Source organism: Lacerta agilis, chromosome 5, assembly GCF_009819535.1.
Source record: "Lacerta agilis isolate rLacAgi1 chromosome 5, rLacAgi1.pri, whole genome shotgun sequence".
Classification (NCBI taxonomy): Eukaryota; Metazoa; Chordata; class Lepidosauria; order Squamata; family Lacertidae; genus Lacerta; species Lacerta agilis.
The window spans coordinates 148,454-171,536 of NC_046316.1; the positions used below are offsets into that span (position 1 = coordinate 148,454).

Genomic DNA, 23,083 nt, shown 5'->3' on the forward strand with positions numbered 1-23,083 from the left:
TTGGTTGGCAAAGATAGTGCACATAACAAATCCTCATGCACATCCTCCTGATATAGATATCACACATAAACAAGTAGTATTGCCTTGTTGTCGATATCTGTAGATTGTCAACCTGGAGTGCTTACCACGGTGGTGTATTAATCCTCTCCAACAATTGTGTCTCAATGTCTTCGGCTATTTCCTCAATGCGCCTAGTCACAGTGCTAGCCGACAAAGGCACATGTGCTATCTTTCCACAGCAGCCTCTCCTAGAAGTTCACAGCAAATGTCTTTAGTAGAGGGCAAAATCAATTCTTCACCGATAGTGAATGGCTTTTTAGCCTTAGCAATATGGCTAGCCACCAAATATGATGCTCTCAGTGCATTCTCCTTTATTGATGTGGTCGCCCTCATAAATTTCTTCTGTCCTTCGTGTTCCCGTTTTTTTCTTTCAAAATACTCCAGGGGCTTGTCTTTTAATCCAGGGTGCTTGGCGTTCAAGTGGCAAAGCAGTTTTGAAGGTTTCATTGCCTCATTAGAGAGCTGGTCACTGCAAACTATGCAGAGCGGTTTTGGTGTGTGGGAATCACCTGTCCCAATAAATCCATATTTCAAGTAGGACTCATGGTATTGTCTGTTAAAAGTTACATGTTTCTTTGATGTTGAAGGCTCTTCTTCTGTCTCTTCACTGGGCCTTTTCTTTTTCCCAAGGAAACTTTCTAACGACGTCTGTTTCGTACTCATTTTTGCTAATTTGTGGGTTAAATTTGAGCAATCACAATATACACATACATCAAGCACTGTTAAACATGAGAAAGTACTGGTGAACAGAGAGAAGAGAGAAGAGCAATACACACCTTCTCTTTACCAAAGCTACAACACCACTGGCGCTTGCAGCCACCCAGCTCCAGACATCACCTAAAACCGCCCCGATATTATGAAATTTTGCGCATGTGCGGTATTGGTGCGGGTTGAGGTGACATCTCTCAGCTCCCGGTTAACTTCTCATCCATGGAAAGTCGCACAAACCCAAGAGAAATACACCACAGTAAATAAAATGGAAATAATTTAATGTTCCTTGGGCGGCCCGGTACCATTTGATCCACAGACCGGTACCGGTCCATGGCCCGGGGGTTGAGGACCACTGCTCTACGTTACACCTGCATCTGTTCCAACTCTACATGCAGGGATTCTCACCTAAGAGATCTACAGCAAACCTTCTTGGAACTAAAATATCTGCCTGAAGTTAAACAACAAATCAACAAACCCAGACCGATACCCAGAGAGAACTTGCTGCAAGACAGACCCAAAAGAGAAAATAACAGAACATCACTAGTAATCACACATACAGCTCCCAAGTTAAAACAGTTCAACGCATCTTCAGAGATTTACAACCTCTCCTAGACAATGACAGTTCTCTTTCCCAAGCTCTGGGAGGAAGACCCAATCCTCCTCACCCACAATAATACAGCAAGCAAACTTAACATGGACACTGGTACCAGAGCCTGTAATAAACCCAGATGCCAACTTTGCTGCCACATACACCCAGACAACACCATCACTGGACCCAACAACATCAAACATACCATCTCAGGACTATTTAATTGCTCATCTTCTAACATTGTGTATGCTATCAAATGCCAACAGTGCCCTTCAGCTCTCTATATTACCAAACTTAAGACCATGGAGAGACCTGGTCTGAATAGAGACGTTGGATTCTTACCTCATTATACGTGATAAAGCGATTTTTGGCCATCTCATTGTTGGGAGTTTCCATTCCACCTTTAGTTGCAGACATGGGATTGTTGCATGTCACATGTCTGTTTACATTCCAGCACACTTTGCTGGTGTAAGCGGAACTTCCGGTGTATTGCTTTTGTTTTGATTCTCTGAGAAGACGGCAAGGAGAGACAACATGTTTCTTTGTCCTGATTTATGTAAAATAAATCCATAGTTTTAGTATGTAGCCTCAGCCTCTTCTTTTTGTGCGGTTTACACTGCTGAATATCGTGTGCTCAAGTCTAGGAGGCTTGAGTCACTGATCTATGTCGGAGCCAGAGGTCGATGGATCTTCGCAGCAGCTCAGCTGGAAGGAGACGATCCAGCTGGGGGCTAGCCAGCTGGCCTTTCAACCCCCAGATGCCGACACTCATACCTTGCTTTTTCCTGTAAGACCATCTGCAGTCGCTAACAGTCGTCAACAGGTTTTCCACACCTATCAGCCAATCCCCCATTCCCACCACCCTTCTGAGTAATACCCTGTCGCGGTCACTCTCTCAGACCTGAGCAGCACCCCCGGACGTTTAACGGTCTATTGGTAACTGCCCCAACGACATATGGTATAACCGCTGCCACCAGCCAGTATTCACTCTGGCAATGAATAACTCACTTCAGATTCAGATGTTGGTAAAATAAAACATAAGTTTCTTTATTGTGTGTACAAAGCGTAATGGTTTCAATTGACTTGGTAAAACGTTTAATATAACTGTATGGTTATTCAGATAAGTATATATCAACTCTCTACCTAGTATTCCAATAACTATCCCTAATGCCTCCTGTTTATTATTCACTCTGCTCTAGCTCTGACCATAGGCTCTATCTCCCTCTCTCTATCCTTCCCTAACTCAACTCAACTGTCTGACTTCTAACCTCTAACTGCCTTTTCTATCCTCTCTAACTGCCATCCTTCCACACTCTATTTGCCTGGAGAGCTCCCATTGGTCAAGCTCCTCCCTGCCAAGTTAACCCTTGGAGAACCTTTTGGGGTGAACGCCACATACCCCTCTACACCCTCTCACTATATATAGGGGTCTGGTGATTTCTGATTCAGTGTATCTGAAGAAGTGTGCATGCACACAAAAGCTCATACCAAGAACAAACTTAGTTGGTCTCAAAGGTGCTAATGGACATTTTTTTTTAGTTTTTAAAATATATTTCTACTATGTCCGACCAACATGCCTACCTACCTGAATCTAGAACTTTAGTGATGTGTTTACATATAGGATGGGAAAAGAATCAGTGGATCTTCTAATGTATTGACTTATATTAAACATTACACCCCCCCCCTGTAAAACAGGGCCGCTTGCAACAATTTAAATACTGTACATTATTATTTTTTACAGTAAAAACAACAAAAACAGAGACAGATACAAAGGTAAAGTCAACCTTAAAGCAAGCAATTAAGTACCCTACTGAGCAACCAGTGGTTTTTTTTTAAAAATAAAAAATTGTGGGCACATTTTGAACTGAACAAGTGCTAAAGGATCTGCCCAAGGCTGCAAGCATGTTAAAGACAATCTTACTCGGCTACGAGTGACCGCCAAAGAAGAAGCATGCACAGGGCACTTTAGTCGTGCAGTATGAAAGGGAAACCTCTTCCCATATTATCTGGCCTCTAACTTTGAGGTGCAGGTGAAGACATATAGCATTGAAAATGCAAAGGCCTACAAAGCATCGCAAGGAAACAGCTTGATCTTCCTACAAAGTAGCTTTTTGCAGCAAAAATGGCCTCTGATTTTCTACTGTGGTGCTTGCATGCAGATGTAGGAAAGGTATTGAAAGTTCTGAGTATAGCCAAGGAGAAGTGAGAAGTGGTCCTGGAAGAGTTGGAGATATTCAAAGTAAGATTACAAGCATCATCAATTTGAGCACAATTTGCAAAAGTCACAGAACTTCAGAGTTGGAAGAGACCACAAGGACCAACCCCCTGCAATGGAGAAACATTTTGCCCAACGTGGGGATGTTTTAGTTGCATTCGCGAAGAGAGCTGTTGTGAAGTGGGAAGGGGGAGACAGTTTACACAGCCTTGAGCTCTTGGGAGGAAAGTCAAGATACAAACATGCAACGAACAACAAATACAGGCAACAATTGATTTCTATGCATCCTATTGATGCATGACCATGCACACACACACCACGATGGGGCGGGGACATGACCTGGACCGCAACCCCTGCACAAATTGGGGGTTGCCTGTATGTGTAGATTCAGAACTCTCAGCAAAACATATATAGACTCCCTTCCATAAGAGGCAGTGATGGACACTAACTTGGATGGCCTTAGAGGAAGAGGAAGAGGAAGAGGAGAGGGCTCTTGTACTCATGTTCTGCTTGCAGGTTTCCCAGAGGCAGCTGGTGGGCCACTGAGAGAACAGAATGCTGAACTAGATGGGCCAATGGCCTGATCCAGTAGACTCTTCATACGTTCTTGCATAAAATTGAAAGCTAAGAGTCTGGGGCTCCTGCTGGCATGGGGCCCAGTGTATGTGTGCCCCTTGCACAACCCTCAGTTGGCAGCCCTGGCTATATTGAAAACTGACGAGGGAGGTGAGGAAACTGTTTAATTTCTAAAGAGAGTTATACAGGGATTCAGACTTATGCCAACTGCAATGTAAAACCATTTCCCTCACAGCTGTGTGGGAGGTTCTCAGTGGAAAGGGAGAGGCATGCAGCATGTTCTCAAGGGCACTTTTAGTACATTCCAGACAGCTAGAAGAAATAATTATTGGCTGCCAAGCCTGAACACAATGTGTTGACCTCTATGTGAGAGTTAGGAAATAAACTCTACTGCTTCTTTCCCCCTTCCATTCCCATCTCTTTGCCCCATTTATATCATTATATAATTTTATATTATAGCTATAAATACACATTGTGTTTATAATTGTAACAATTAAATGCCAGTGAATTCTCATGTGTCCAGAGGAACATACGCGAACACACAAATACTTCAATTATCATCAGTTTTATTTCCAGGCCTGAGGTTCATTCTTCCTCCCTTCAGGAAGGATAATGTATTCTTGCCATGCTGCATCATTTTGAAATAATACACAATTTTTTTTCTTCCAGCTGTTTTGTTGTGATAGGCCCATGTTGACTCACATTGCCTGGAAGCTAAGCCAGCTCTGATTCATTGCTACATCCATTCCAAGCAGAGTTTGGAAGAGGAAAGAATATAAATGGAAGTCTATGGTACAAAGCTTTTTTGTGGCTTGCTGTAAATTTCAGCCGACTTTTTGCTGAAGCTGAAGGCTGAGGGTTCCAATCTGGGCTACATAAAGATGTGAAACAGGCCTAAAGACCCCCAGCACTAAGAGAAGATGTGTATTTGAAATATGCTGCATACTCTTTTCTTGGCGAGTATTGCTGACAGCAAGGAGCCAATTAATGAATGTTTGACTCTGATGCATTTGTGAGGTTCAAAGTAATGTCAAGTCCAGATGCCCAACTAACCTGCAGTGAATACATGGTTGTATTGATAAGATCCTGCTGTTGATGATGATCCACCCCCAGTTATTTGTTGCCCCTCCAAGTCAAGCGTCCCTGTCTTCTCAGTCCTTCCTGCTTCTTTGTTTAGGGAAGTAAGCAGTCAATATATTCTCTCAGTTTTTGCCTACTGACTATGATGTTGTTTTCAAGAGGTTTACCCCTCTGTCTGGACTAGAGTTAGTGGGTTGGATCCAGATTTACAGCATAATCCTAATCATGTCTACTCAGAAACATGTCCTATGGAATTCAGTGGAGCTTACTCCTAGGTTGGTGGATTTAGGTTCCCAGCCTTAGTCATACTTAAGAGTTGACTCAGTGAATTAATAGGCTTTAATGAGACTTGATTGATCTACTCTTAAACATGGCTAAGTCTGGATCCAAGCTATTCTGTTAAGGGTTTTGCTTGTTTGTTTTATGCTATTTACACCTGTAAATACACTTCTTGTACATAATCTCTCACAATAAAATCAAGATGAATGATTGTCATTATTTATATGCTGCTAAATGGCCAAGGTGGCTTCTAAGTACTTTACAAGTATAAATCCTACTACAGAATTTAAAATTGTTAAATTCTGAAGTTAAAATTGATAGGAAAACAATTTCACCAAAACAGTAAAATAAACGCCCACAATTAAAATGCACAGTAAAGGTAAAGGGACCCCTGACCATTAGGTCCAGCCGTGTCGGACTCTGAGGTTGCGGCGCTCATCTCACATTACTGGCCAAGGAAGCCAGTGTTTTGGGACCTCCTCGCATCCTCTCTTCTGCATTCATTTCTAATGTTCTTTAGTAACTTTATAACATTGTAAAATCTTCCTTCTCATCTAATCTTAATCTTTATAAACAATAATCATCCTTCCAGTTACAGGAGCTGGGTGGAGCTGTCGTCATCATGAACAAAACTGATTACATCCAGGAGGCTCACAGACAACTTTCCAATACCACCTTTTACATAAAATTGGACTCAGACCCCATGGAAGAATACAAAAAAGAACTGAACAAGATTGTTAAGGAGCTACCCCCACACATCCAAGAACAGATCCTCATGAACACACCAGCAGAACCTCGACCAGGAACTTTCTATCTTCTACCCAAAATACACAAACCAGGAAATCCAGGACGCCCCATCATCTCAGGTATTGGCACCATTACAGTGGGGGTTTTCGGTTATATGGACTCTGTTCTGAAACCATATGCCATCAGTGCTCCCAGCTACGTACGTGACACCACAGATTTTCTGAGAAAAATACAATCTTTGAATAACCTTCCTAACAATACTATTCTAGTCACTATGGATGTGGAATCTCTATATACCAACATCCCACACAACGATGGTTTACAAGCTATAAGGAACACCATTTCAGATAAAACCACTGCGGACTTTGCTACGAAACTCTGTCATTTTGTCCTTACCCACAACAACTTCAAATTTGGTGAGGATCTGTTCCTTCAGATCAGCGGCACAGCAATGGGCACCCGCATGGCCCCACAGTATGCCAACATCTTCATGGCAGATTTAGAACAACGTTTCCTAAACTCCTACCCACTCAAACCTCTCTTGTACCTGCGTTACATTGACGATATTTTTATTATCTGGACACATGGTCAACAGACCCTGGACACCTTCCACAAGACATTCAATGACTTTCACCCCACCATCAACCTAACTATGAACCAATCTATGCAAGAAATACACTTTTTGGACACTACTTTAAAAATACAGGATGGACACATAGACACCACCTTATACCGTAAACCAACTGACCGACAAACATATCTACATGCTTCTAGCTACCATCCCAAACATACCAAACAATCCATTGTATATAGCCAGGCCCTACGTTACAGCCGCATCTGTTCCAACTCTACAGACAGAGACTCTCACCTAAGAGATCTACAGCAAACCTTTTTAGAACTAAAATATTCACCTGATGAAGTTAAACAACAGATCGACAGAGCCAGACTGATACCCAGAGAGAACTTGCTGCAAGACAGACCCAAAAAAGAAAATAACAGAACAACACTAGTCATCACATACAGCTCCCAAGTTAAAACAGTACAATGCATCATCAGAGATCTACAACCTCTCCTAGACAATGACAGTTCTCTTTCTCAAGCTCTGGGAGGAAGACCCTTCATCGCATACAAACAGCCACCCAATCTCAAACAGCTCCTCACCCACAATAATACAAAAACAGGACTCAACATGGACACTGGTACCAGAGCCTGCAATAAACCCAGATGCCAACTTTGCTCTAATAATAAACCCAGATGCCAACTTTGTTCTAATATATCAGCATATTTCGGCCAATTTGCAGGCATGTTGGGTCTCTTGTAGGCCTTGGCAGCACCAACACTTTGAATTGTGCTCGGAAACGTACTGGGAGCCAATGTAGCTCTCTCAGGACCGGTGTTATATGGTCCCGGCGGCAACTCCCAGTCACCAGTCTAGCTGCCGCATTCTGGATTAATTGCAGTTTCCAGGTCACCTTCAAAGGTAGCCCCATGTAGAGCGCATTGCAGTAGTCCAAGCGGGAGATAACTAGAGCAGGCACCACTCTGGCGAGACAGTCTGTAGGGTAGGGTCTCAGCCTGCATACCAGATGGAGCTGGTAGTCAGCCGCCCTGGACACAGAATTAACCTGTGCCTCCATGGACAGCTGTGAGTCCAAAATGACTCCCAGGCTGCGTACCTTGTCCTTCAGGGGCACAGTTACCCCATTCAGGACCCCACACCCGCTCGCACCCTGTCCCCCAAGAACAGTACTTCTGTCTTGTCAGGATTCAACCTCAATCTGTTAGCCGTCATCCATCCTCCAACCACCTCCAGGCACTCACACAGGACCTTCACCGCCTTCACTGGTTCTGATTTGAAAGAGAAGTAGAGCTGGGTATCATCCGCATACTGATGGACACCCAGCCCAAACCCCCTGATGATCTCTCCCAGTGGCTTAATATAGATATTAAAAAGCATGGGGGAGAGGACGGAACCCTGAGTCACCCCACAGGTGAGAGCCCAGGGGTCTGAACACTCATCCCCCCACCATCACTTTCTGAACACGGCCCAGGAGGAAGGAGCGGAACCACTGTATAACAGTGCCCCCAGCTCCCAACTCCTCTAGACGGTCCAGAAGGATGTTATGGTCAATGGTGTCAAAGGCCGCTGAGAGATCCAGCAGAACTAGGAAACAGCTCTCACATTTGTCCCTAGCCCGCCGGAGATCATCGACCAGCGCGACCAAGGCAGTTTCAGTCCCATGATGAGGCCTGAATCCCGATTGGAAGGGATCCAAATGGTCCGCATCCTCCAGGCGTGCTTGCAGTTGTTCAGCAACCACCTGCTCAATCACCTTGCCCAGGAATGGTAGATTTCAGACTGGGCAATAGTTGGCCATATTGGCCGGGTCTAAAGATGTTTTTTTAAGAAGTGGTTTAATGACCGCCTCTTTCAGCGGGTCTGGGAAGACTCCCTCGCAGAGGGAAGCATTCACCACCCCGCGAAGCCCATCGCCCAGCCGTTCCCGGCTTGCTTTTATTAGCCAGGATGGACAAGGATCAAGGAGACAGGTGGTCGGTTTCGCTCGTCCAAGCAGCCTGTCCACATCCTCGGAGGTAACAGATTGAAATTGATCCCATGAAACATGACTAGACAGGGCTCTAGCACTCTCCCGCTCCGGTCCTGCTCCCACAGTGGAGTCTACCTCCTTCCGAATCTGAGCGACTTTATCTGCAAAAAACTTTGTGAAAGCATTGGAGGAGATCTTGGGGTCCCTACCAGGCCCCGATGACGAAGGTGGTTCTGATAAATTGTGAACCACCTGGAAGAGTCTCCTGCTGCTCTTTTCTGCAGATGCAATAGAAACGGTGAAGAAGGTCCTCTTCGCCGTCGCCACTGCCACTTGGTAGGCTCAAAGTTGAGCTCTAGCCTGTGTCCGGTCTGATTCAGAATGTGTTTTCCGCCACCGGCGCTCTAGCCGTCTCAGCGACTGTTTCATCGCCCTCAGCTCCAGGGAAACCACGGGGCTGTCCAGGCTCCATGCAATTGGAGAGGGCACTTCAGAGCCAGACAGTCAATAGCCCTGGTTAACTCCACATTCCACCGGGCCACCAGGGAATCAGCTGAAAGGCCATTAACATGGGATAATACATCCCCTACCACTCTCTGGAAGCCAACTGGATCCATTAAGTAGCGGGGGCGGACCATCTGAATTGGTCCCACCTCCCAGCAGAGGGGAAGGGTCGCGGAGAAGTCTAGTTGTACCAGGAAGTGATCTGACCATGGCACTTCTTTTGTTTCGCTTTTACTTAGTGTCAGATCACCAACATCCATAGAGGTAAACACCAGGTCTAAGGCATGTCCGTGGCTTTGAGTTGGACCAGACTTATTCAGGGACAGCCCCATGGAGGCCATGCTTTCCATGAAGTCCCGAGCGGCCCCTTGTAAGGTCGTGTCGGCATGGATGTTAAAATCTCCTAAGACAACCAAACTAAGCATATCCGCCACGACCTGAAGCAGCTTGGGCAGGGAATCCTTGGTGCAGTGGGGAGGTTGGTACACCAAAAGGAATCCTGTACTGCCCCCCTATTGCCCAACTTCCAGAACATGCACTCAGAAAACTCGGTCTTTCCAATAGGACGCCTGGTGCTAACTAATGACTTCCTAAAAATCACTGCAACCCCCCCTCCCCGCCCAGATGGCCTGGGTTGCTGTGCGTAAGAGAAACCTGGTGGGCAAGCAGTGGCAAGGACTGGCCCATCTGCCTCATCCAACCAAGTCTCTGTCACACATGCCAGGTCAAATCCTCCATGCACAACCAGGTCATGGATGGCAGTTGTTTTGTTCATCATTGACCTGGCATTACACAGCAACACTTTCAGGTCATGTGGGTATCCCTTGCTGATTCCAGTACCCATCCGGTCAGGGCCAAACCCGGAGGCAGGGATAGTCCTCAAACAACGACTAAACCTGCCTCCTCGGTAATGACATGGTCTGGTCTTAGTGTGGCTCCTCCTCCTGCCCGTGATCACTGAGATCGGGTGTCCCAGTGCATCCCCCCTGTGGAACTTGCCCCAGCCATTCTGTTGGCTGGGGCCCACTCCCAGGCAGCCCTGATCCCACCCCTTAAAACAAACTACAAACTATATAACAACCAATAAAATAAAAAACAAAAGCAGAACAATTATATTAAAATTAATCCCCAATGAAATATCCACCCCACCCAACAACACAAAAAGAAAAAAAAGAGGAGGGGAAAAATTGAAATGCCATTGGCAGTTCAAGGACATTTTCCAGCCCCACTCTCTAAGCACTAGAGTGTCATTTTTATGGCTGAGAGTGTGAGGTTTGGGCCCCGCCCCCTAGGCCAACTGGAAAAGGCCTTGGAAGGGAGCTCACCACAGCCGATGATGGTCCCCACAGCGCCACCCCCTAACACAAGCCTATTATGGAAAGGGCCAGTAGTATTGAGTTACTGAATTGCCAGGAGTATTTCTGGTTTTCAGGAGGCTCAACACACAGTTTTCTGCTAATGACACTACTTGCATGTAGAATGAACAAAACCCTGTTGGTTCTGCATTAGATCTCATGCTACTATTCAGAAAGCTCCAAAGATCTGTAAGCAAGCAACAGCCTGAACAGACTTTCCATTTGATTTCACATCACACTTAATTTTCCATTTTGATGGACTATTCAGATGTATTCATCCAAGCAAAACAAACTGAAGTAGTACTTGGCATCTCATGGTTCTTCTTAGCATATTCTTAGCACATACTAATTTGCCAGTTTACTGGATAACTAATGCATACCCTCCAACCTGTTGCAGCAGGAAACAGGGACACTTGTCTTCCGGGGGGTGCCCCCATGTGAATCACATGACCCGCACAAGATCACAGTGCCCAAAACAGGATATCCCAATTTAATCAGGACAGTTGAAGGGTATGCTAATGAGGCAGGCTGGGAAACTTGGATTCATGAACAGATCCAGATTATAGAATCTAATCTGCACAGGCACACAAGTGCATATGTTTTTGCCCCTTCTCCAGGGCTATTTGGGTTGCTGTGTTAATTTACTAAATTTGTGTCAATTTAAGCCACTGCCCTTCGCCTTGTCAAGTGGAAACATCTAGAGATGAAGCCTTCTAGAGAGAATTGGGGATATAAAATTGAGTCTGGCATACTACCTGAGCATTTTTTTCACCTTTGGCTGAAAATTTTAATGGAGTTGGAGAAGATATCCACTCCTTCCTCACCGATTTCCCTCCCTCCCAAGTGCTAGCGCCATCATGGGGATGAAAATATCTCCAATTCTCCTATGGCTCTTCACATGTTGACCCAGTGATGGTGCTGCTGATGCTGCTGCTGCCAGAAAATTGGAGTGGGTGCAACTGGCAGGCCCACAGGAAAGGCTTGCTGAACTAGATAGCAGCTTTTGTACCCAAACAAGTCTGGGAACCAGATTGAAAGCTTGCAGATAATTGGTTTCATCCAGGAACACCTGGATCTGGAATGCTACTACTGGCTGAACTATTTTACAAAAAATAAAAAGTCTGAGTTGAGCTGATATTTGTTACAATTTTCAGACTCTAGTGATGGTATCTTCAGCAGTGGCCCAGGGCAAGGCACAACAACCATCTCAAGAGAGGCATTAATTACCCAATTGGCTTTCCCCTCCTATGATACCTTTCCAAGTATTCTGTCATTTCCCAAGTATTCTGCCCTTGTCTTTTGACTTCACAAAAAGAAGGGTATTGTAAATAGAAGCCACAACAACATCTGTAATTAACATAGAACCCAAGTCAGAAGAAATGTAATCTATCAGCAAAGTATTTGAAAGTTCCCCAGTCCTTTACTTGGTGTCACCACACTGAACAGATACAACAGTGGTAATTGACCCTCGAAGTCCCTTCCAACTCTACAGTTTTATGATAGATCAATGGAGGGATCTTCAAATTCACACTTGGGGGGGGGGTAAGTGCAATTGTGGAAAAGACAACAAATTTTGATGAAAGAAACTCTCCTGCCAAAACAGAAGACAGCATAGATTTTAAAGAGGTTGCTTACATCATTGACAATGCTTTAGGGTCTACCTTTCTTTGATCAGATATTACAGAATATGTTATCATGAATAAACTTGAAAAGAAAACATAGCAGGATGAAGGAGAACTTTTAAAGGTCTGAATATACCTTGTTTTTGCTGCATATCAGATACGTTATCCACCCTATTTTTCCTCTTTCATTCCTCCATTGTAATTAGCTGTTGCTAATAAGGTTACCTCTAATTGAAAGTTGATTTTGATATCTGTTATGTACTGAGTTGAATAGGATCCAAACTGCAGCAGGCTGATTGGTCCTAGAACAATAGGATTGAGATTGCAGCAGTCTGACTGGTCCCAGAACAATAGGATTGAGATTGCAGCAGTCTGACTGGTCCCAGAACAATAGGATTGAGATTGCAGCAGTCTGACTGGTCCCAGAACAATAGGATTGAGATTGCAGCAGTCTGATTGGTCTGCAGGAGCCACCCAATCCAGCTCCAGGTGGAAGTGAATCCGCATTCCGATTGGCATACAGGAGTATCCCGGAATTAGCCAATCACGTGGGGCCCATTGTGTAAATAGTGTATATAAAGCAAACATTTTAGGGGAGCGGCATTCCTCACTACTATGAGCTGAATAAAGAGCATGAAATTCACACTCGACTCCGAGTATCTTTCACTGGCGACGAAGGTGGGATCCCGCTGAGCTGACTGCCACACACAGCACCGCAGCAACGCCACCTGCCGCACAGCTGCCTCGCACCGTGTATCCAGGCTTCAGCTCCGGGTCCCAAGGAACTCAAGATGGCAACGGACAGCAGCTTCTCGTCGTTCAACCCAGCATCAGGAGACTGGGAAGGATACGCCACCCGTTTCACCTTTCTTCTAGAAGCTAAAGGGGTCACCAACGATGCCAAGAAGAGGGCGATATTCTTCAGCGTCTGCGGAGAGGAGACATTCGAAATCGCCTGGGCTCTCCTTGCGCCTGATGATGTCGCTACTGTCCCTTACAAAACAGTAATGGAACGGCTGAAGGGGCACTTCTCGCCACAGCCCTCGGTGGTGGCTCGTCGAAATGCCTTCTATGCAAAGCGGCAAGCCCCTGGGGAAACCATAACGGGGTTTGTGACCTCCCTCCGCCAAGCCGCTCGGTTCTGCAACTTCTCAGAGTTGGAGAACATGCTGCGTGACCACCTCGTCGGTGGCCTGAGGGACAAGAAGCTGCAACGACGCCTCTATGCCAAGAAGGACCTAACGTTCCAGGTCGCTCTGGAGGAGGCCCTGGCAACAGAAGCCGCCGAGAGGTCGATGCAGGAGGCACGGCCGAGCGTGCCGTCCCAACCAAGGGTCCACCAGGAGGACCTCATCGACGATTCAGGATCAGACAGGGAGGAGGTGCACAGAGTACAGCAGCGCACTCAAGCCGTGCACACACCACAGCTGCCTCGACCAGAAGGAGGGAACTGCGCAAGCTGCGGGGAGAATCACGAGAGGAGGACCTGCCGTTTCCGCAATGCCGAGTGCAGGCAGTGCAGAAAATCAGGCCACATCGCCCGGGTGTGTCGGGCTCGGCCCATCCGACGCCAGGCATCAGATGACCGCCCCAAGAGCCCCAGGTCCCGGGGCCCAACGCACCAAGGCAACTCGACGGAGACCACGGACTACCAGGTATACCAGTTGCCCCACCCCAACATAGAGAAAATTTATGTAGAGGTACAGATAGAGGGGGCCCCGTGCCGCATGGAGCTGGACACAGGTTCAACCCTATCCATAATCTCGGCACGGACTTTAAGGAAACTGTGCCCTAGTGGGGGTCCCAAACTCAGGCCAGCCCCATTCACCCTCCGGGACTTCCAGAAACGTAAGGTCCCCACAATGGGGGTGGGGACCTTCAGGGTGCAATATCGAGGGTGGACGTGGCAACTGGACTTGCTCGTGGTCAAGGGCTCCTACGTTAGCTTACTGGGATTGGCATGGTTTGGACCACTGGGGCTAGCCGTCACCGGGGTGAACCACACTAGCTTACAAGTGGATGTGGACGCCATATGCAAGGAGTTTCCGGCGGTTTTCGATGGGAAATTGGGACAGTATACGGGCCCCCCTATTGCCCTACAGCTGGACCCCGCAGTACGACCTATCAGGCTCAAGGCCCGCCGGGTCCCGTTCGCCCTGAAACCCCGTATAGACGAGGAATTGGACCGGCTCGTGGAGCAAGGAGTGCTGGAGCCTGTGCCTAATGCCACCTGGGAAACCCCGATCGTCACAACTGTCAAGCCTAATGGTTCGGTCCGCATCTGCGCAGACTACAAATGTACCATAAACAAGGCCCTCATGGCCCACGCATACCCAGTGCCAGTGGTCAGCCATGTCCTCGCCACCCTGGCTGGGTCAAAAATTTTTGGCAAGCTGGACTTGGCCCAAGCCTATCAACAGCTGCCAGTAGATGAAGCCACAGCAGAGGCACAGACAATTGTGATGCACAGGGGAGCGTTCAAGGTAAAGCGGCTGCAATTCGGTGTCAGCGTGGCACCAGGCATATTCCAGAATCTAATGGACTCGCTGCTTAAAGGGATTCCGGGCGTCACCCCCTTCTTCGATGATGTGAAGATCCTGCAGGACATATAAACCAGATCATCTCAACCTCATCTGGTTGGCCTACTAGGGGGCCTGCCTCTGCCGTCCCTGCGAGAACTGATATACAATCCCTTAAAGACCGACGGCTCTACTTGGAGGCCCTCCACACATCGTCCCCTAACACCATGGAGGCGTGTGACCTGTCTGTATTAGAAACTCCACCCAATAGAGGGAATGTCCAGCTGCGTCAGCCTGTCTATCCCTCCTTGAACTCTATGCCAGTGCGGCCCCCACTTGAGCCACTCCTACAAAGTAAAATAACTGATTTCTTCGCGGGGTCCTCTCAGCCTCCTAAGGACACTACCTTTCCCCCTAAATGACAGTCAACTGGTGAGCATAGAAACTGTCCGCTATTGGTTCTTTGTTGGAACATTGCCGGTTGGCGTGGGAAAAAATCTGACCCCGAATTTTTGGCATACATTAACTTGTTTCACATAATCCTATTACAAGAAACCTGGGAGGAGGAGGAAATTGTTATAAATGGTTTCGACCTCCTAACACTCCGTGCTAGCCCCTCCTTGAAAGGTGGTCGCCCCAAAGGTGGTCTCGTAATTGGTGTTTCACTCAAGCTACATACCAAACTCTCTTTTGTGCAGGCTTGCCCCCCTTATGTTCTTTCTGGGCTGATAACGGGGGAAAAGATCTCACTTTTAATATCCAATGTCTACCTTCCCCCCAGGAGGGCGGCGCCCTGAACTTTGCTCTAGATGCAGTGGCGGAGTAAGGCTCCGCGGTACCCGGGGCGGCAAAGGAAACGCCCCGGGGGCGGGGCGTCGTGACATCACATTGTGACGTCATGACGCTCCGCCCCCAGGGCGTTTCCGGGGGTGCCGGCGCCGCTTCTGCAGCCCTCTTTTAAGCCGAAGAGCTCGCTTTTAAGCTCTCCGGCTCAAAAGGAGGCTGTGGAAGCGGCGATCCGATGACAGAGTGCGCCTGCGCGCGCAGGCGCACTCCGTCGTCGGGCCGTGCGCTGCCGCTCCCAGGGTGACGGAGGGAGCGGCAGCGCGTGGGAATGGTGGGAGGGGCTGCCTCCTGCCACCCCCACGTGCCGCCGTTCGCTCCGTTGCCCCAGGAGCAGCAGCACCGCACACACCGTGCGCTGCTGCTCCCGGGGGGGACGGAGCCAGCGGCAGCGCGTGGGGCTGACAAGCGCCGGCCCCTCCTGCCACTCCCCACGCTGCCGGTCACCCCGGGAGCAGCAGCGCTGCACGGACGGGGTGCTCCCTCGGCCGTGCGCTGTTGCTCCTGGGGTGACGGAGGGAGCGGCAGCGCTTGGGAATGGCGGGAGGGGCTGCCGCTTGTCACCCCCATGCGCCGCCGCTCGCTCCGGTCGCCCCAGGAGCAACAGCGCACGGCCGAGGGAGCACCCCATCCGTGCAGCGCTGCTGCTCCCGGGGTGACCGGCGTTGCCTGGGGAGTGGCGGGAGGGGCGCCGCTTGTCGCCCCCACCCGCCGCTTGTCGCCCCCACCCGCCGCTTGTGGCCCCTGTCGCCCGGGGGCGTACCGCCCCCAGCGCCCCCCCTAGCGACGCCCCTGTCTAGATGGGACTCCTTAGAAGACCATCTTCTTTCTTGTTACATTAAATGCCCAAATATCCCTTCTATAATTGGGGGAGACTTTAATGCCCGTACCGCTGCCAATTGGGACTCATTGACTAAAACCAAATGGTGGGTTACCCCCTGTTCTGACAACTACGAATGGGAGCATGTTGCAACAAGAATCTCTAAGGATTCCAGAGTAAATGAGGCAGGAGTTATCTTCTATCTAATGGCCATCCGCCTGAATTTAGTTTTTTTGAATGGTAGATACCCCCCTGATATACCGGGGGAGTTTACTCATCTTGGCACTAAATCTAATAGCGTCCTTGACTACCTGTTGGTTTCCAGGGATTTAGCTAAGAGTGTCCTTTCCTTTAAGGTCGATAATGTGCAAGTTAGTGACCACCTTCCCCTAACGGCCACACTTTCTCTGGTTTGGCAATGGGTTGATCATAGACACTTCCCCCTCATGGAAATTAATGCAGCATCTAAATTAAGAGGGATTAAATGGTCAGAGGTTCTTGCCCTAAAGTATAAAGATTTTTTTCAGAAAGAAATCCAAGCTCATCCAATTGTTTCAATTTCCGACTCATGTGAACCCAGTGCAGTTCTGAATCTCTTTAGCCACCTTACAGCAAACTTTACTGCTTTTTTTACATCGCCTTCTCAAACAGTTACACGAGCCCAATATAACTCAGGAGCTCCCTGGTATAACTCTGTATGTAAACAAGCCAAACTCCAACTGCGCTCAATATACAATGAGTATAAAAACTCAGGCGCTTCCAGCTTACCATCTATATACTTTCAAGCCAAATTAGCCTATAAACAGGCTCTGAAAATGGCAAAACGGGAGTGGCAGTCTACCCGTTGGCAAGCCTTGATCTTAGCTTCCAAATCCCGCAGAGCTAATGAATTCTGGTCACTAATTAACAGTAGAGCTAGGAAATATCCCTTGACTGTTATCCCGGCCCCTACTTGGGAACAGTTCCTTAGGAAATGTTTCTCACAGGCAGAAGCTCCGGTTCCTCATCTGGAGCACTTGTTCGAACACCTACCCAGATGGCCGCCCACAGATCCAGGCGAAATATCAGTCCTAATATCCCAATTGAAAGTGGGTAAGGCCCCCGGCCCTGACCTGGTTCCTGCAGAGGCCATTAAATCACATCCTGAGTGGTGGTCAGGAATCCTGGCCAAAACCTTTGATGCCATTAATGCTACTGGCTGTATTCCCAAGACATGGAAGGAAGCCATTATTATACCAATCTATAAAAAAGGTTCTCCTGCTGATCCAGGGAACTACCGTAGTATCAGCCTCCTTTCGACTATAGGGAAAATTTATGCCCGCTTGTTGCTGTCTAAACTGTCTCAATGGGCAGAAGAATCCAACCTGATTGGCCATGAACAAGCGGGCTTTAGACCCAATCGCTCCACCATAGATCATGCCATAATCCTTTATCACCTTGCAAGGAAATACTCCTTCCCCAGTCGAGGACATTTATGCGCTGCCTTCATAGACCTGAAGGCAGCCTTCGACAGCATCCCCAGAACCATTCTATGGGAGAAATTGGTGAGGTGGGGCATTGATAAAAGGCTCCTTTGGCTCATGATCCAACTGCATGGTGGATCCTCTGCCAGAATTAGACTTACCCCCGCTGGTGACCTTACAAATGCGGTCCCGATAAATAAAGGAGTTCGACAAGGTTGTATATTAGCACCTTACCTTTTCAACCTGTTTGTCAGTGATATGAGAGAGCCTCTAAACGAGTCGCACGCTTACATTCACGCCCCCCGCATCGCAAACTACCGTTGTCCGCTGCTTTTATACGCAGATGATGCGGTGATCCTTTCTTACTCAAGGGTTGGGCTATGTAGGGCGTTAAAGATCTTTACTGCTTACTGTCAATCTAACCAATTGTCCATCAACCACTCAAAATCAAAAGTTGTAGTCTTCTCTAGAAGTCGGAAACTTTTTCAGTGGAAGCTTGGTGGAGTAAAAATAGATCAAGTTTTTAAGTTCCAATATCTAGGGATTGTTTTCCAATACAACCTGAGCTGGAAATCCCAAGTTCTACATCTACTTAACAAGGGCAAAACTCTATTGCATGCACTTCTCCAGTTCTTTTTCTCAGACGGAGCCCTACACGTGCCCTCGGCTTTAAAGGTGTACAACGCAAAAGTTATTACCACTCTTACTTATGCTGCTCCGCTTTGGGCAGCTCTGGTAAATCCGGCCCCGCTGGAGGTGCTGCAAAATCAGTTTCTTCGCCGGCTTTTAAAACTCCCTACGTGTGTTAGTAATGCAGCTATACGACTAGAATTGAAGATTCCTTCACTAGAGACTCTCTTATGGAAACGAATATTCACCTACTGGTTAACTCTTTGGCATAGATTACCCAGCCATTATCTCGTCCAATGTCTTTGGCGTGACGAATTTGCAAACCCTTGGACTGGGAAAATCCACGCCAAACTTCTGTCTTTTGGAATCTCTCCATCAGATTCGCTTAATTTAGACCCTGCTTCGGCAAAAAGATTAATCAAACAAAGACTGGACGATATGGAGCTGCAGCGTAATCATATGCTGGGTGGGGGTGTCTGCTCGCCTCGGAATTTTGGTGTTACTCCAATACATCATGTCCCTCTATACCTATCCTCCCTCTCCACTGCTGGGCACCGATTCGCTTTCACCAAAGCGAGGTTTAATGTTTTTCCTTCTAATGTCCTGAGACATAGATTTTCCAAGGGCCTAGTTTCCGCCTTCTGTGATTGTGACAAAAAGTCAACGGAATCTCTCCACCATATAATCTTTATCTGTTCCCTGCATAGTGAGGCTCGGGCAAAATTACTAAGACCAATAACTCAGAAACTTACAGGTGCACCAGCTGAGTCACACCTTGCCTTACTCCTGCAAGACAATGACCCATATACAACCTTGCAGGTGGCAAGGTTTCTAAACTCTGTCATATCTCAAAAAAGGCGCTGTGGCCAACTACACGACCACTAATTTCTTTGTTTTCTGCTCCCTGGTTGCAATTTTAAAACTTGTATTTGTGCTGTGGTTTGTTTCCCTATGACTCCAGGGTCTATGGTTTGCTGTAACTTTATGTCATATATTACATATTTTATGTTTTTATGGGCTTATAGCCGCAATAAAATTTGAAATTTGAAATTTGATGTGTTGATTGCCGGGCCCACGGCAGAGGAGTTTGAGGACCGCCTTCGCACCGTTCTGCACCGTTTCCAGACGGCGGGTCTCAAGGTGAAGCGGGAAAAGTGTCTACTAGGAGTGCCTCAGGTGGACTTTCTGGGATTTATGGTGGATGCAGAAGGGGTCCACCCGACTGGGGACAAGGTAGTCTTCTCTAGAAGTCGGAAACTTTTTCAGTGGAAGCTTGGTGGAGTAAAAATAGATCAAGTTTTTAAGTTCCAATATCTAGGGATTGTTTTCCAATACAACCTGAGCTGGAAATCCCAAGTTCTACATCTACTTAACAAGGGCAAAACTCTATTGCATGCATTTGTGATGCCCCAGCGCCCAAGGGCAAGACTGAACTTCAGGCCTTCTTGGGGCTATTGAACTTTTACCATGCCTTCCTTCCCCATAAGGCAGCAGTAGCAGAGCCCCTACACAGACTCCTAGACAAGCGGGCCCCTTGGGTGTGGGGCCAGTGCCAGGAGGCCGCATTCCAGGCAGTCAAGGACTTGCTTGTCTGAAACTCTGTCTTGGCACACTTCGATGAGAGGCTGCCGGTGGTGCTAGCATGCGACGCCTCACCCTACGGCATCGGCGCTGTCCTTGGACACCAACTCCCAGATGGAAGAGAGGTGCCAGTGGCATACTTTTCCCAGACACTCACCGCAGCCGAGCGGAACTACTCGCAAATCGACAAGGAAGGCCTGGCAATCGTGAAGGGAGTAAAAAAATTCCATGATTTCCTGTACGGGCGGCCCTTTACCGTGGTGACTGATCACAAGCCGTTGCTTGGTTTGTTTGCCCCCGAAAAGCAGACCCCCCAAGTGCTGTCTCCTCGCGTTCTCAGGTGGTCAATTTTCCTTGCCGGCTACCAGTATGCACTGATTCACTGCCCTGGAAAGGCGATGGGCCACGCAGACGCCCTCAGCAGGCTACCACTACCAGAAACAGGCCCCGACCCAGCACCCGCACAAGAGGTTATGAGCCTGGAGCTGCTTCCCGACCGCCCTATTCAGGCACAAGAAGTTGCACACCATTCCAAGAAAGATAGGGTCATCTCCCGGGTCCTGGACTGGGTGTGGAGGGGATGGCCCAGCAGCAGCCCCGGGCCAGAATTTGCTGGCTACAGAACCCGTAAACACGAACTGTCGGCCCACAAGGGGTGCCTGTTATGGGGAAGCAGGGTCGTCGTTCCTGAGCCCCTTCGCAAAAGGGTCCTTATAGCCCTACACGAGACACACCCAGGGGTAGTGAGAATGAAGGCCCTCGCCAGGAGTTATGTATGGTGGCCAGGAATTGACGGAGAGATAGAGACCTGGGTCAAACACTGCCAGGCCTGCCAAGAATCCCGCCCAGATCCCCCAAGGTCCCCGGTGCAGTCCTGGGAGTCTGCCCGAGCACCATGGTCACACCTGCACATGGACTTCGCGTGCCCCTTCCAGGGGAAAACATTCGTCATAGTGGTGGACTCCTACACCAAATGGCTGGAAGTCGCACTGGTACCATCCGCTTCTACGTCTGCAGCCATCCGGGTACTACGCAGGCTGTTTGCAACCCATGGACTCCCTGACACTCTCGTCTCAGACAATGGAACCGCATTTACGTCAGAAGAATTCCAGACCTTCACAGCGCAGAATGCCATCCGCCACATCTGCTCAGCACCATTCCACCCTGCCACCAATGGCCAAGCAGAGCGCATGGTGCGGACCACCAAGGACACCCTACGCCGCATGACGCAAGGGGACTGGGAGTACCGCCTTGCCACATTCCTTCTAGCACAGCACAGCACCCCTAGCTCAACGACTGGCCGGAGCCCCGCGGAACTACTAATGGGCCGGCGCCTCGCAATCAGACTGGACCGCCTCCACCCTGACAGAGCTCAGGATGAGGTAGTGGTGGGTGAAGGCAGGAACCCCCGGACTTTTGTGGCCCAGGATCCAGTGTATGCAAAGATTTTTGGGGCAGGCCCGGCATGGGTACCCGCCACAGTCACCAGGGTGACTGGCCCCGTGTCATACGTGGTGCTAACAGAGGGGGGGCAATGCTGGCACCGCCACTGCGACCAGCTACGGCGACGATTCCCAGGAGAAAACCAGGAGGAGGACAGGTCAGAGGAGTCCCAAGGGAACAGTGGGGCATTGAGACCCGTAGAGCAGGAGGGGCTGGCAGGGGAGGCAGAATCAGTAAATACTGAGAGGACCCGCGAGGCCGAAAGGGCACCGGAACCAGAGCCACGACAGAGCGAGCTGGTTGCGCCAGACCAAACAGCCCCATCACAACCAGCAGCCTCGGAACACGAGCCAGAACCAGAACCCCTGACCAGGGAACAGCCCAGGCCGCAACGCACACGTAGGCGGCCAGCGTACCTTGAGGACTATGGATGCAACCTCCCAGGCACTACTGGAACTTAGAGGGGAGGGGTGTTATGTACTGAGTTGAATAGGATCCAAACTGCAGCAGGCTGATTGGTCCTAGAACAATAGGATTGAGATTGCAGCAGTCTGACTGGTCCCAGAACAATAGGATTGAGATTGCAGCAGTCTGACTGGTCCCAGAACAATAGGATTGAGATTGCAGCAGTCTGATTGGTCTGCAGGAGCCACCCAATCCAGCTCCAGGTGGAAGTGAATCCGCATTCCGATTGGCATACAGGAGTATCCCGGAATTAGCCAATCACGTGGGGCCCATTGTGTAAATAGTGTATATAAAGCAAACATTTTAGGGGAGCAGCATTCCTCACTACTATGAGCTGAATAAAGAGCATGAAATTCACACTCGACTCCGAGTATCTTTCAATATCATATCTTTTTAAATATTCCCCAAAGCATTCCCACTCGCCACTAGTCTGTTTGTAGTTTTGGTTCCTTATTGTGGCTGTCATGTTTGCTAGTTCTGCAAATTCTATCAGTTTATGCAGCCATTGTTCTTTTGTAGGAATTCCTCTTTCTTTCCAATTTTTAGCATATACAATTCTAGCTGCTGCTGTTGCCTAAAAGCATATAGATTGTGCATCTTCATTGGTATCTCATTGCCAATTGTAGCCAATAAGAAGGCTTCAGGTTTGGGGGTGTGTGTAAAATTGAATATCTTTTTAAGCTCATCATAGACCATCTCCCAGTATTCTTGGGCATATTTACACAACCACCACATGTGAATAAAAGATCCCTCCACATCTGAACATTTCCAACACAAATTAGGCCATCTTTTGTACATTTTAACCAATTTGCTGGGTGTCAAGTACCACCTTCTTCCTTTCTTATGAAAGGGTCACAATACCTCCTTCCCACCTTCACTCCTAACCACCCTCTCTCACACCCAGAACTGTGGGGATTGTGGCTGGGTTAGCGCTGGCAATCCACGTCAACCCTGCCAAGGCTAGAGACGCAGTGCTGGCAAGCCATGCTAAAACCTGGAGGGTTAGAATGACAGCGCTGGCAAGCCACGCTG

At 48.3% G+C, this 23,083-nt stretch overlaps 1 protein-coding gene across 1 annotated transcript; it reads left to right on the forward strand.

The window, feature by feature from the left end:
* Positions 1–2,024: 2,024 nt before the first annotated feature.
* Positions 2,025–21,504, forward strand: LOC117046219 (uncharacterized protein K02A2.6-like; the record flags this gene model as incomplete). The annotated part of the gene is made up of 6 exons (XM_033148018.1): positions 2,025–2,147; positions 3,391–3,521; positions 14,170–14,871; positions 19,615–19,777; positions 20,164–21,369; positions 21,472–21,504. Coding segments are annotated over exons 1-6 (2,358 nt in total), but the record flags the coding sequence as incomplete, so codon positions are not given.
* Between the last annotated feature and the right edge of the window lie 1,579 nt (positions 21,505–23,083).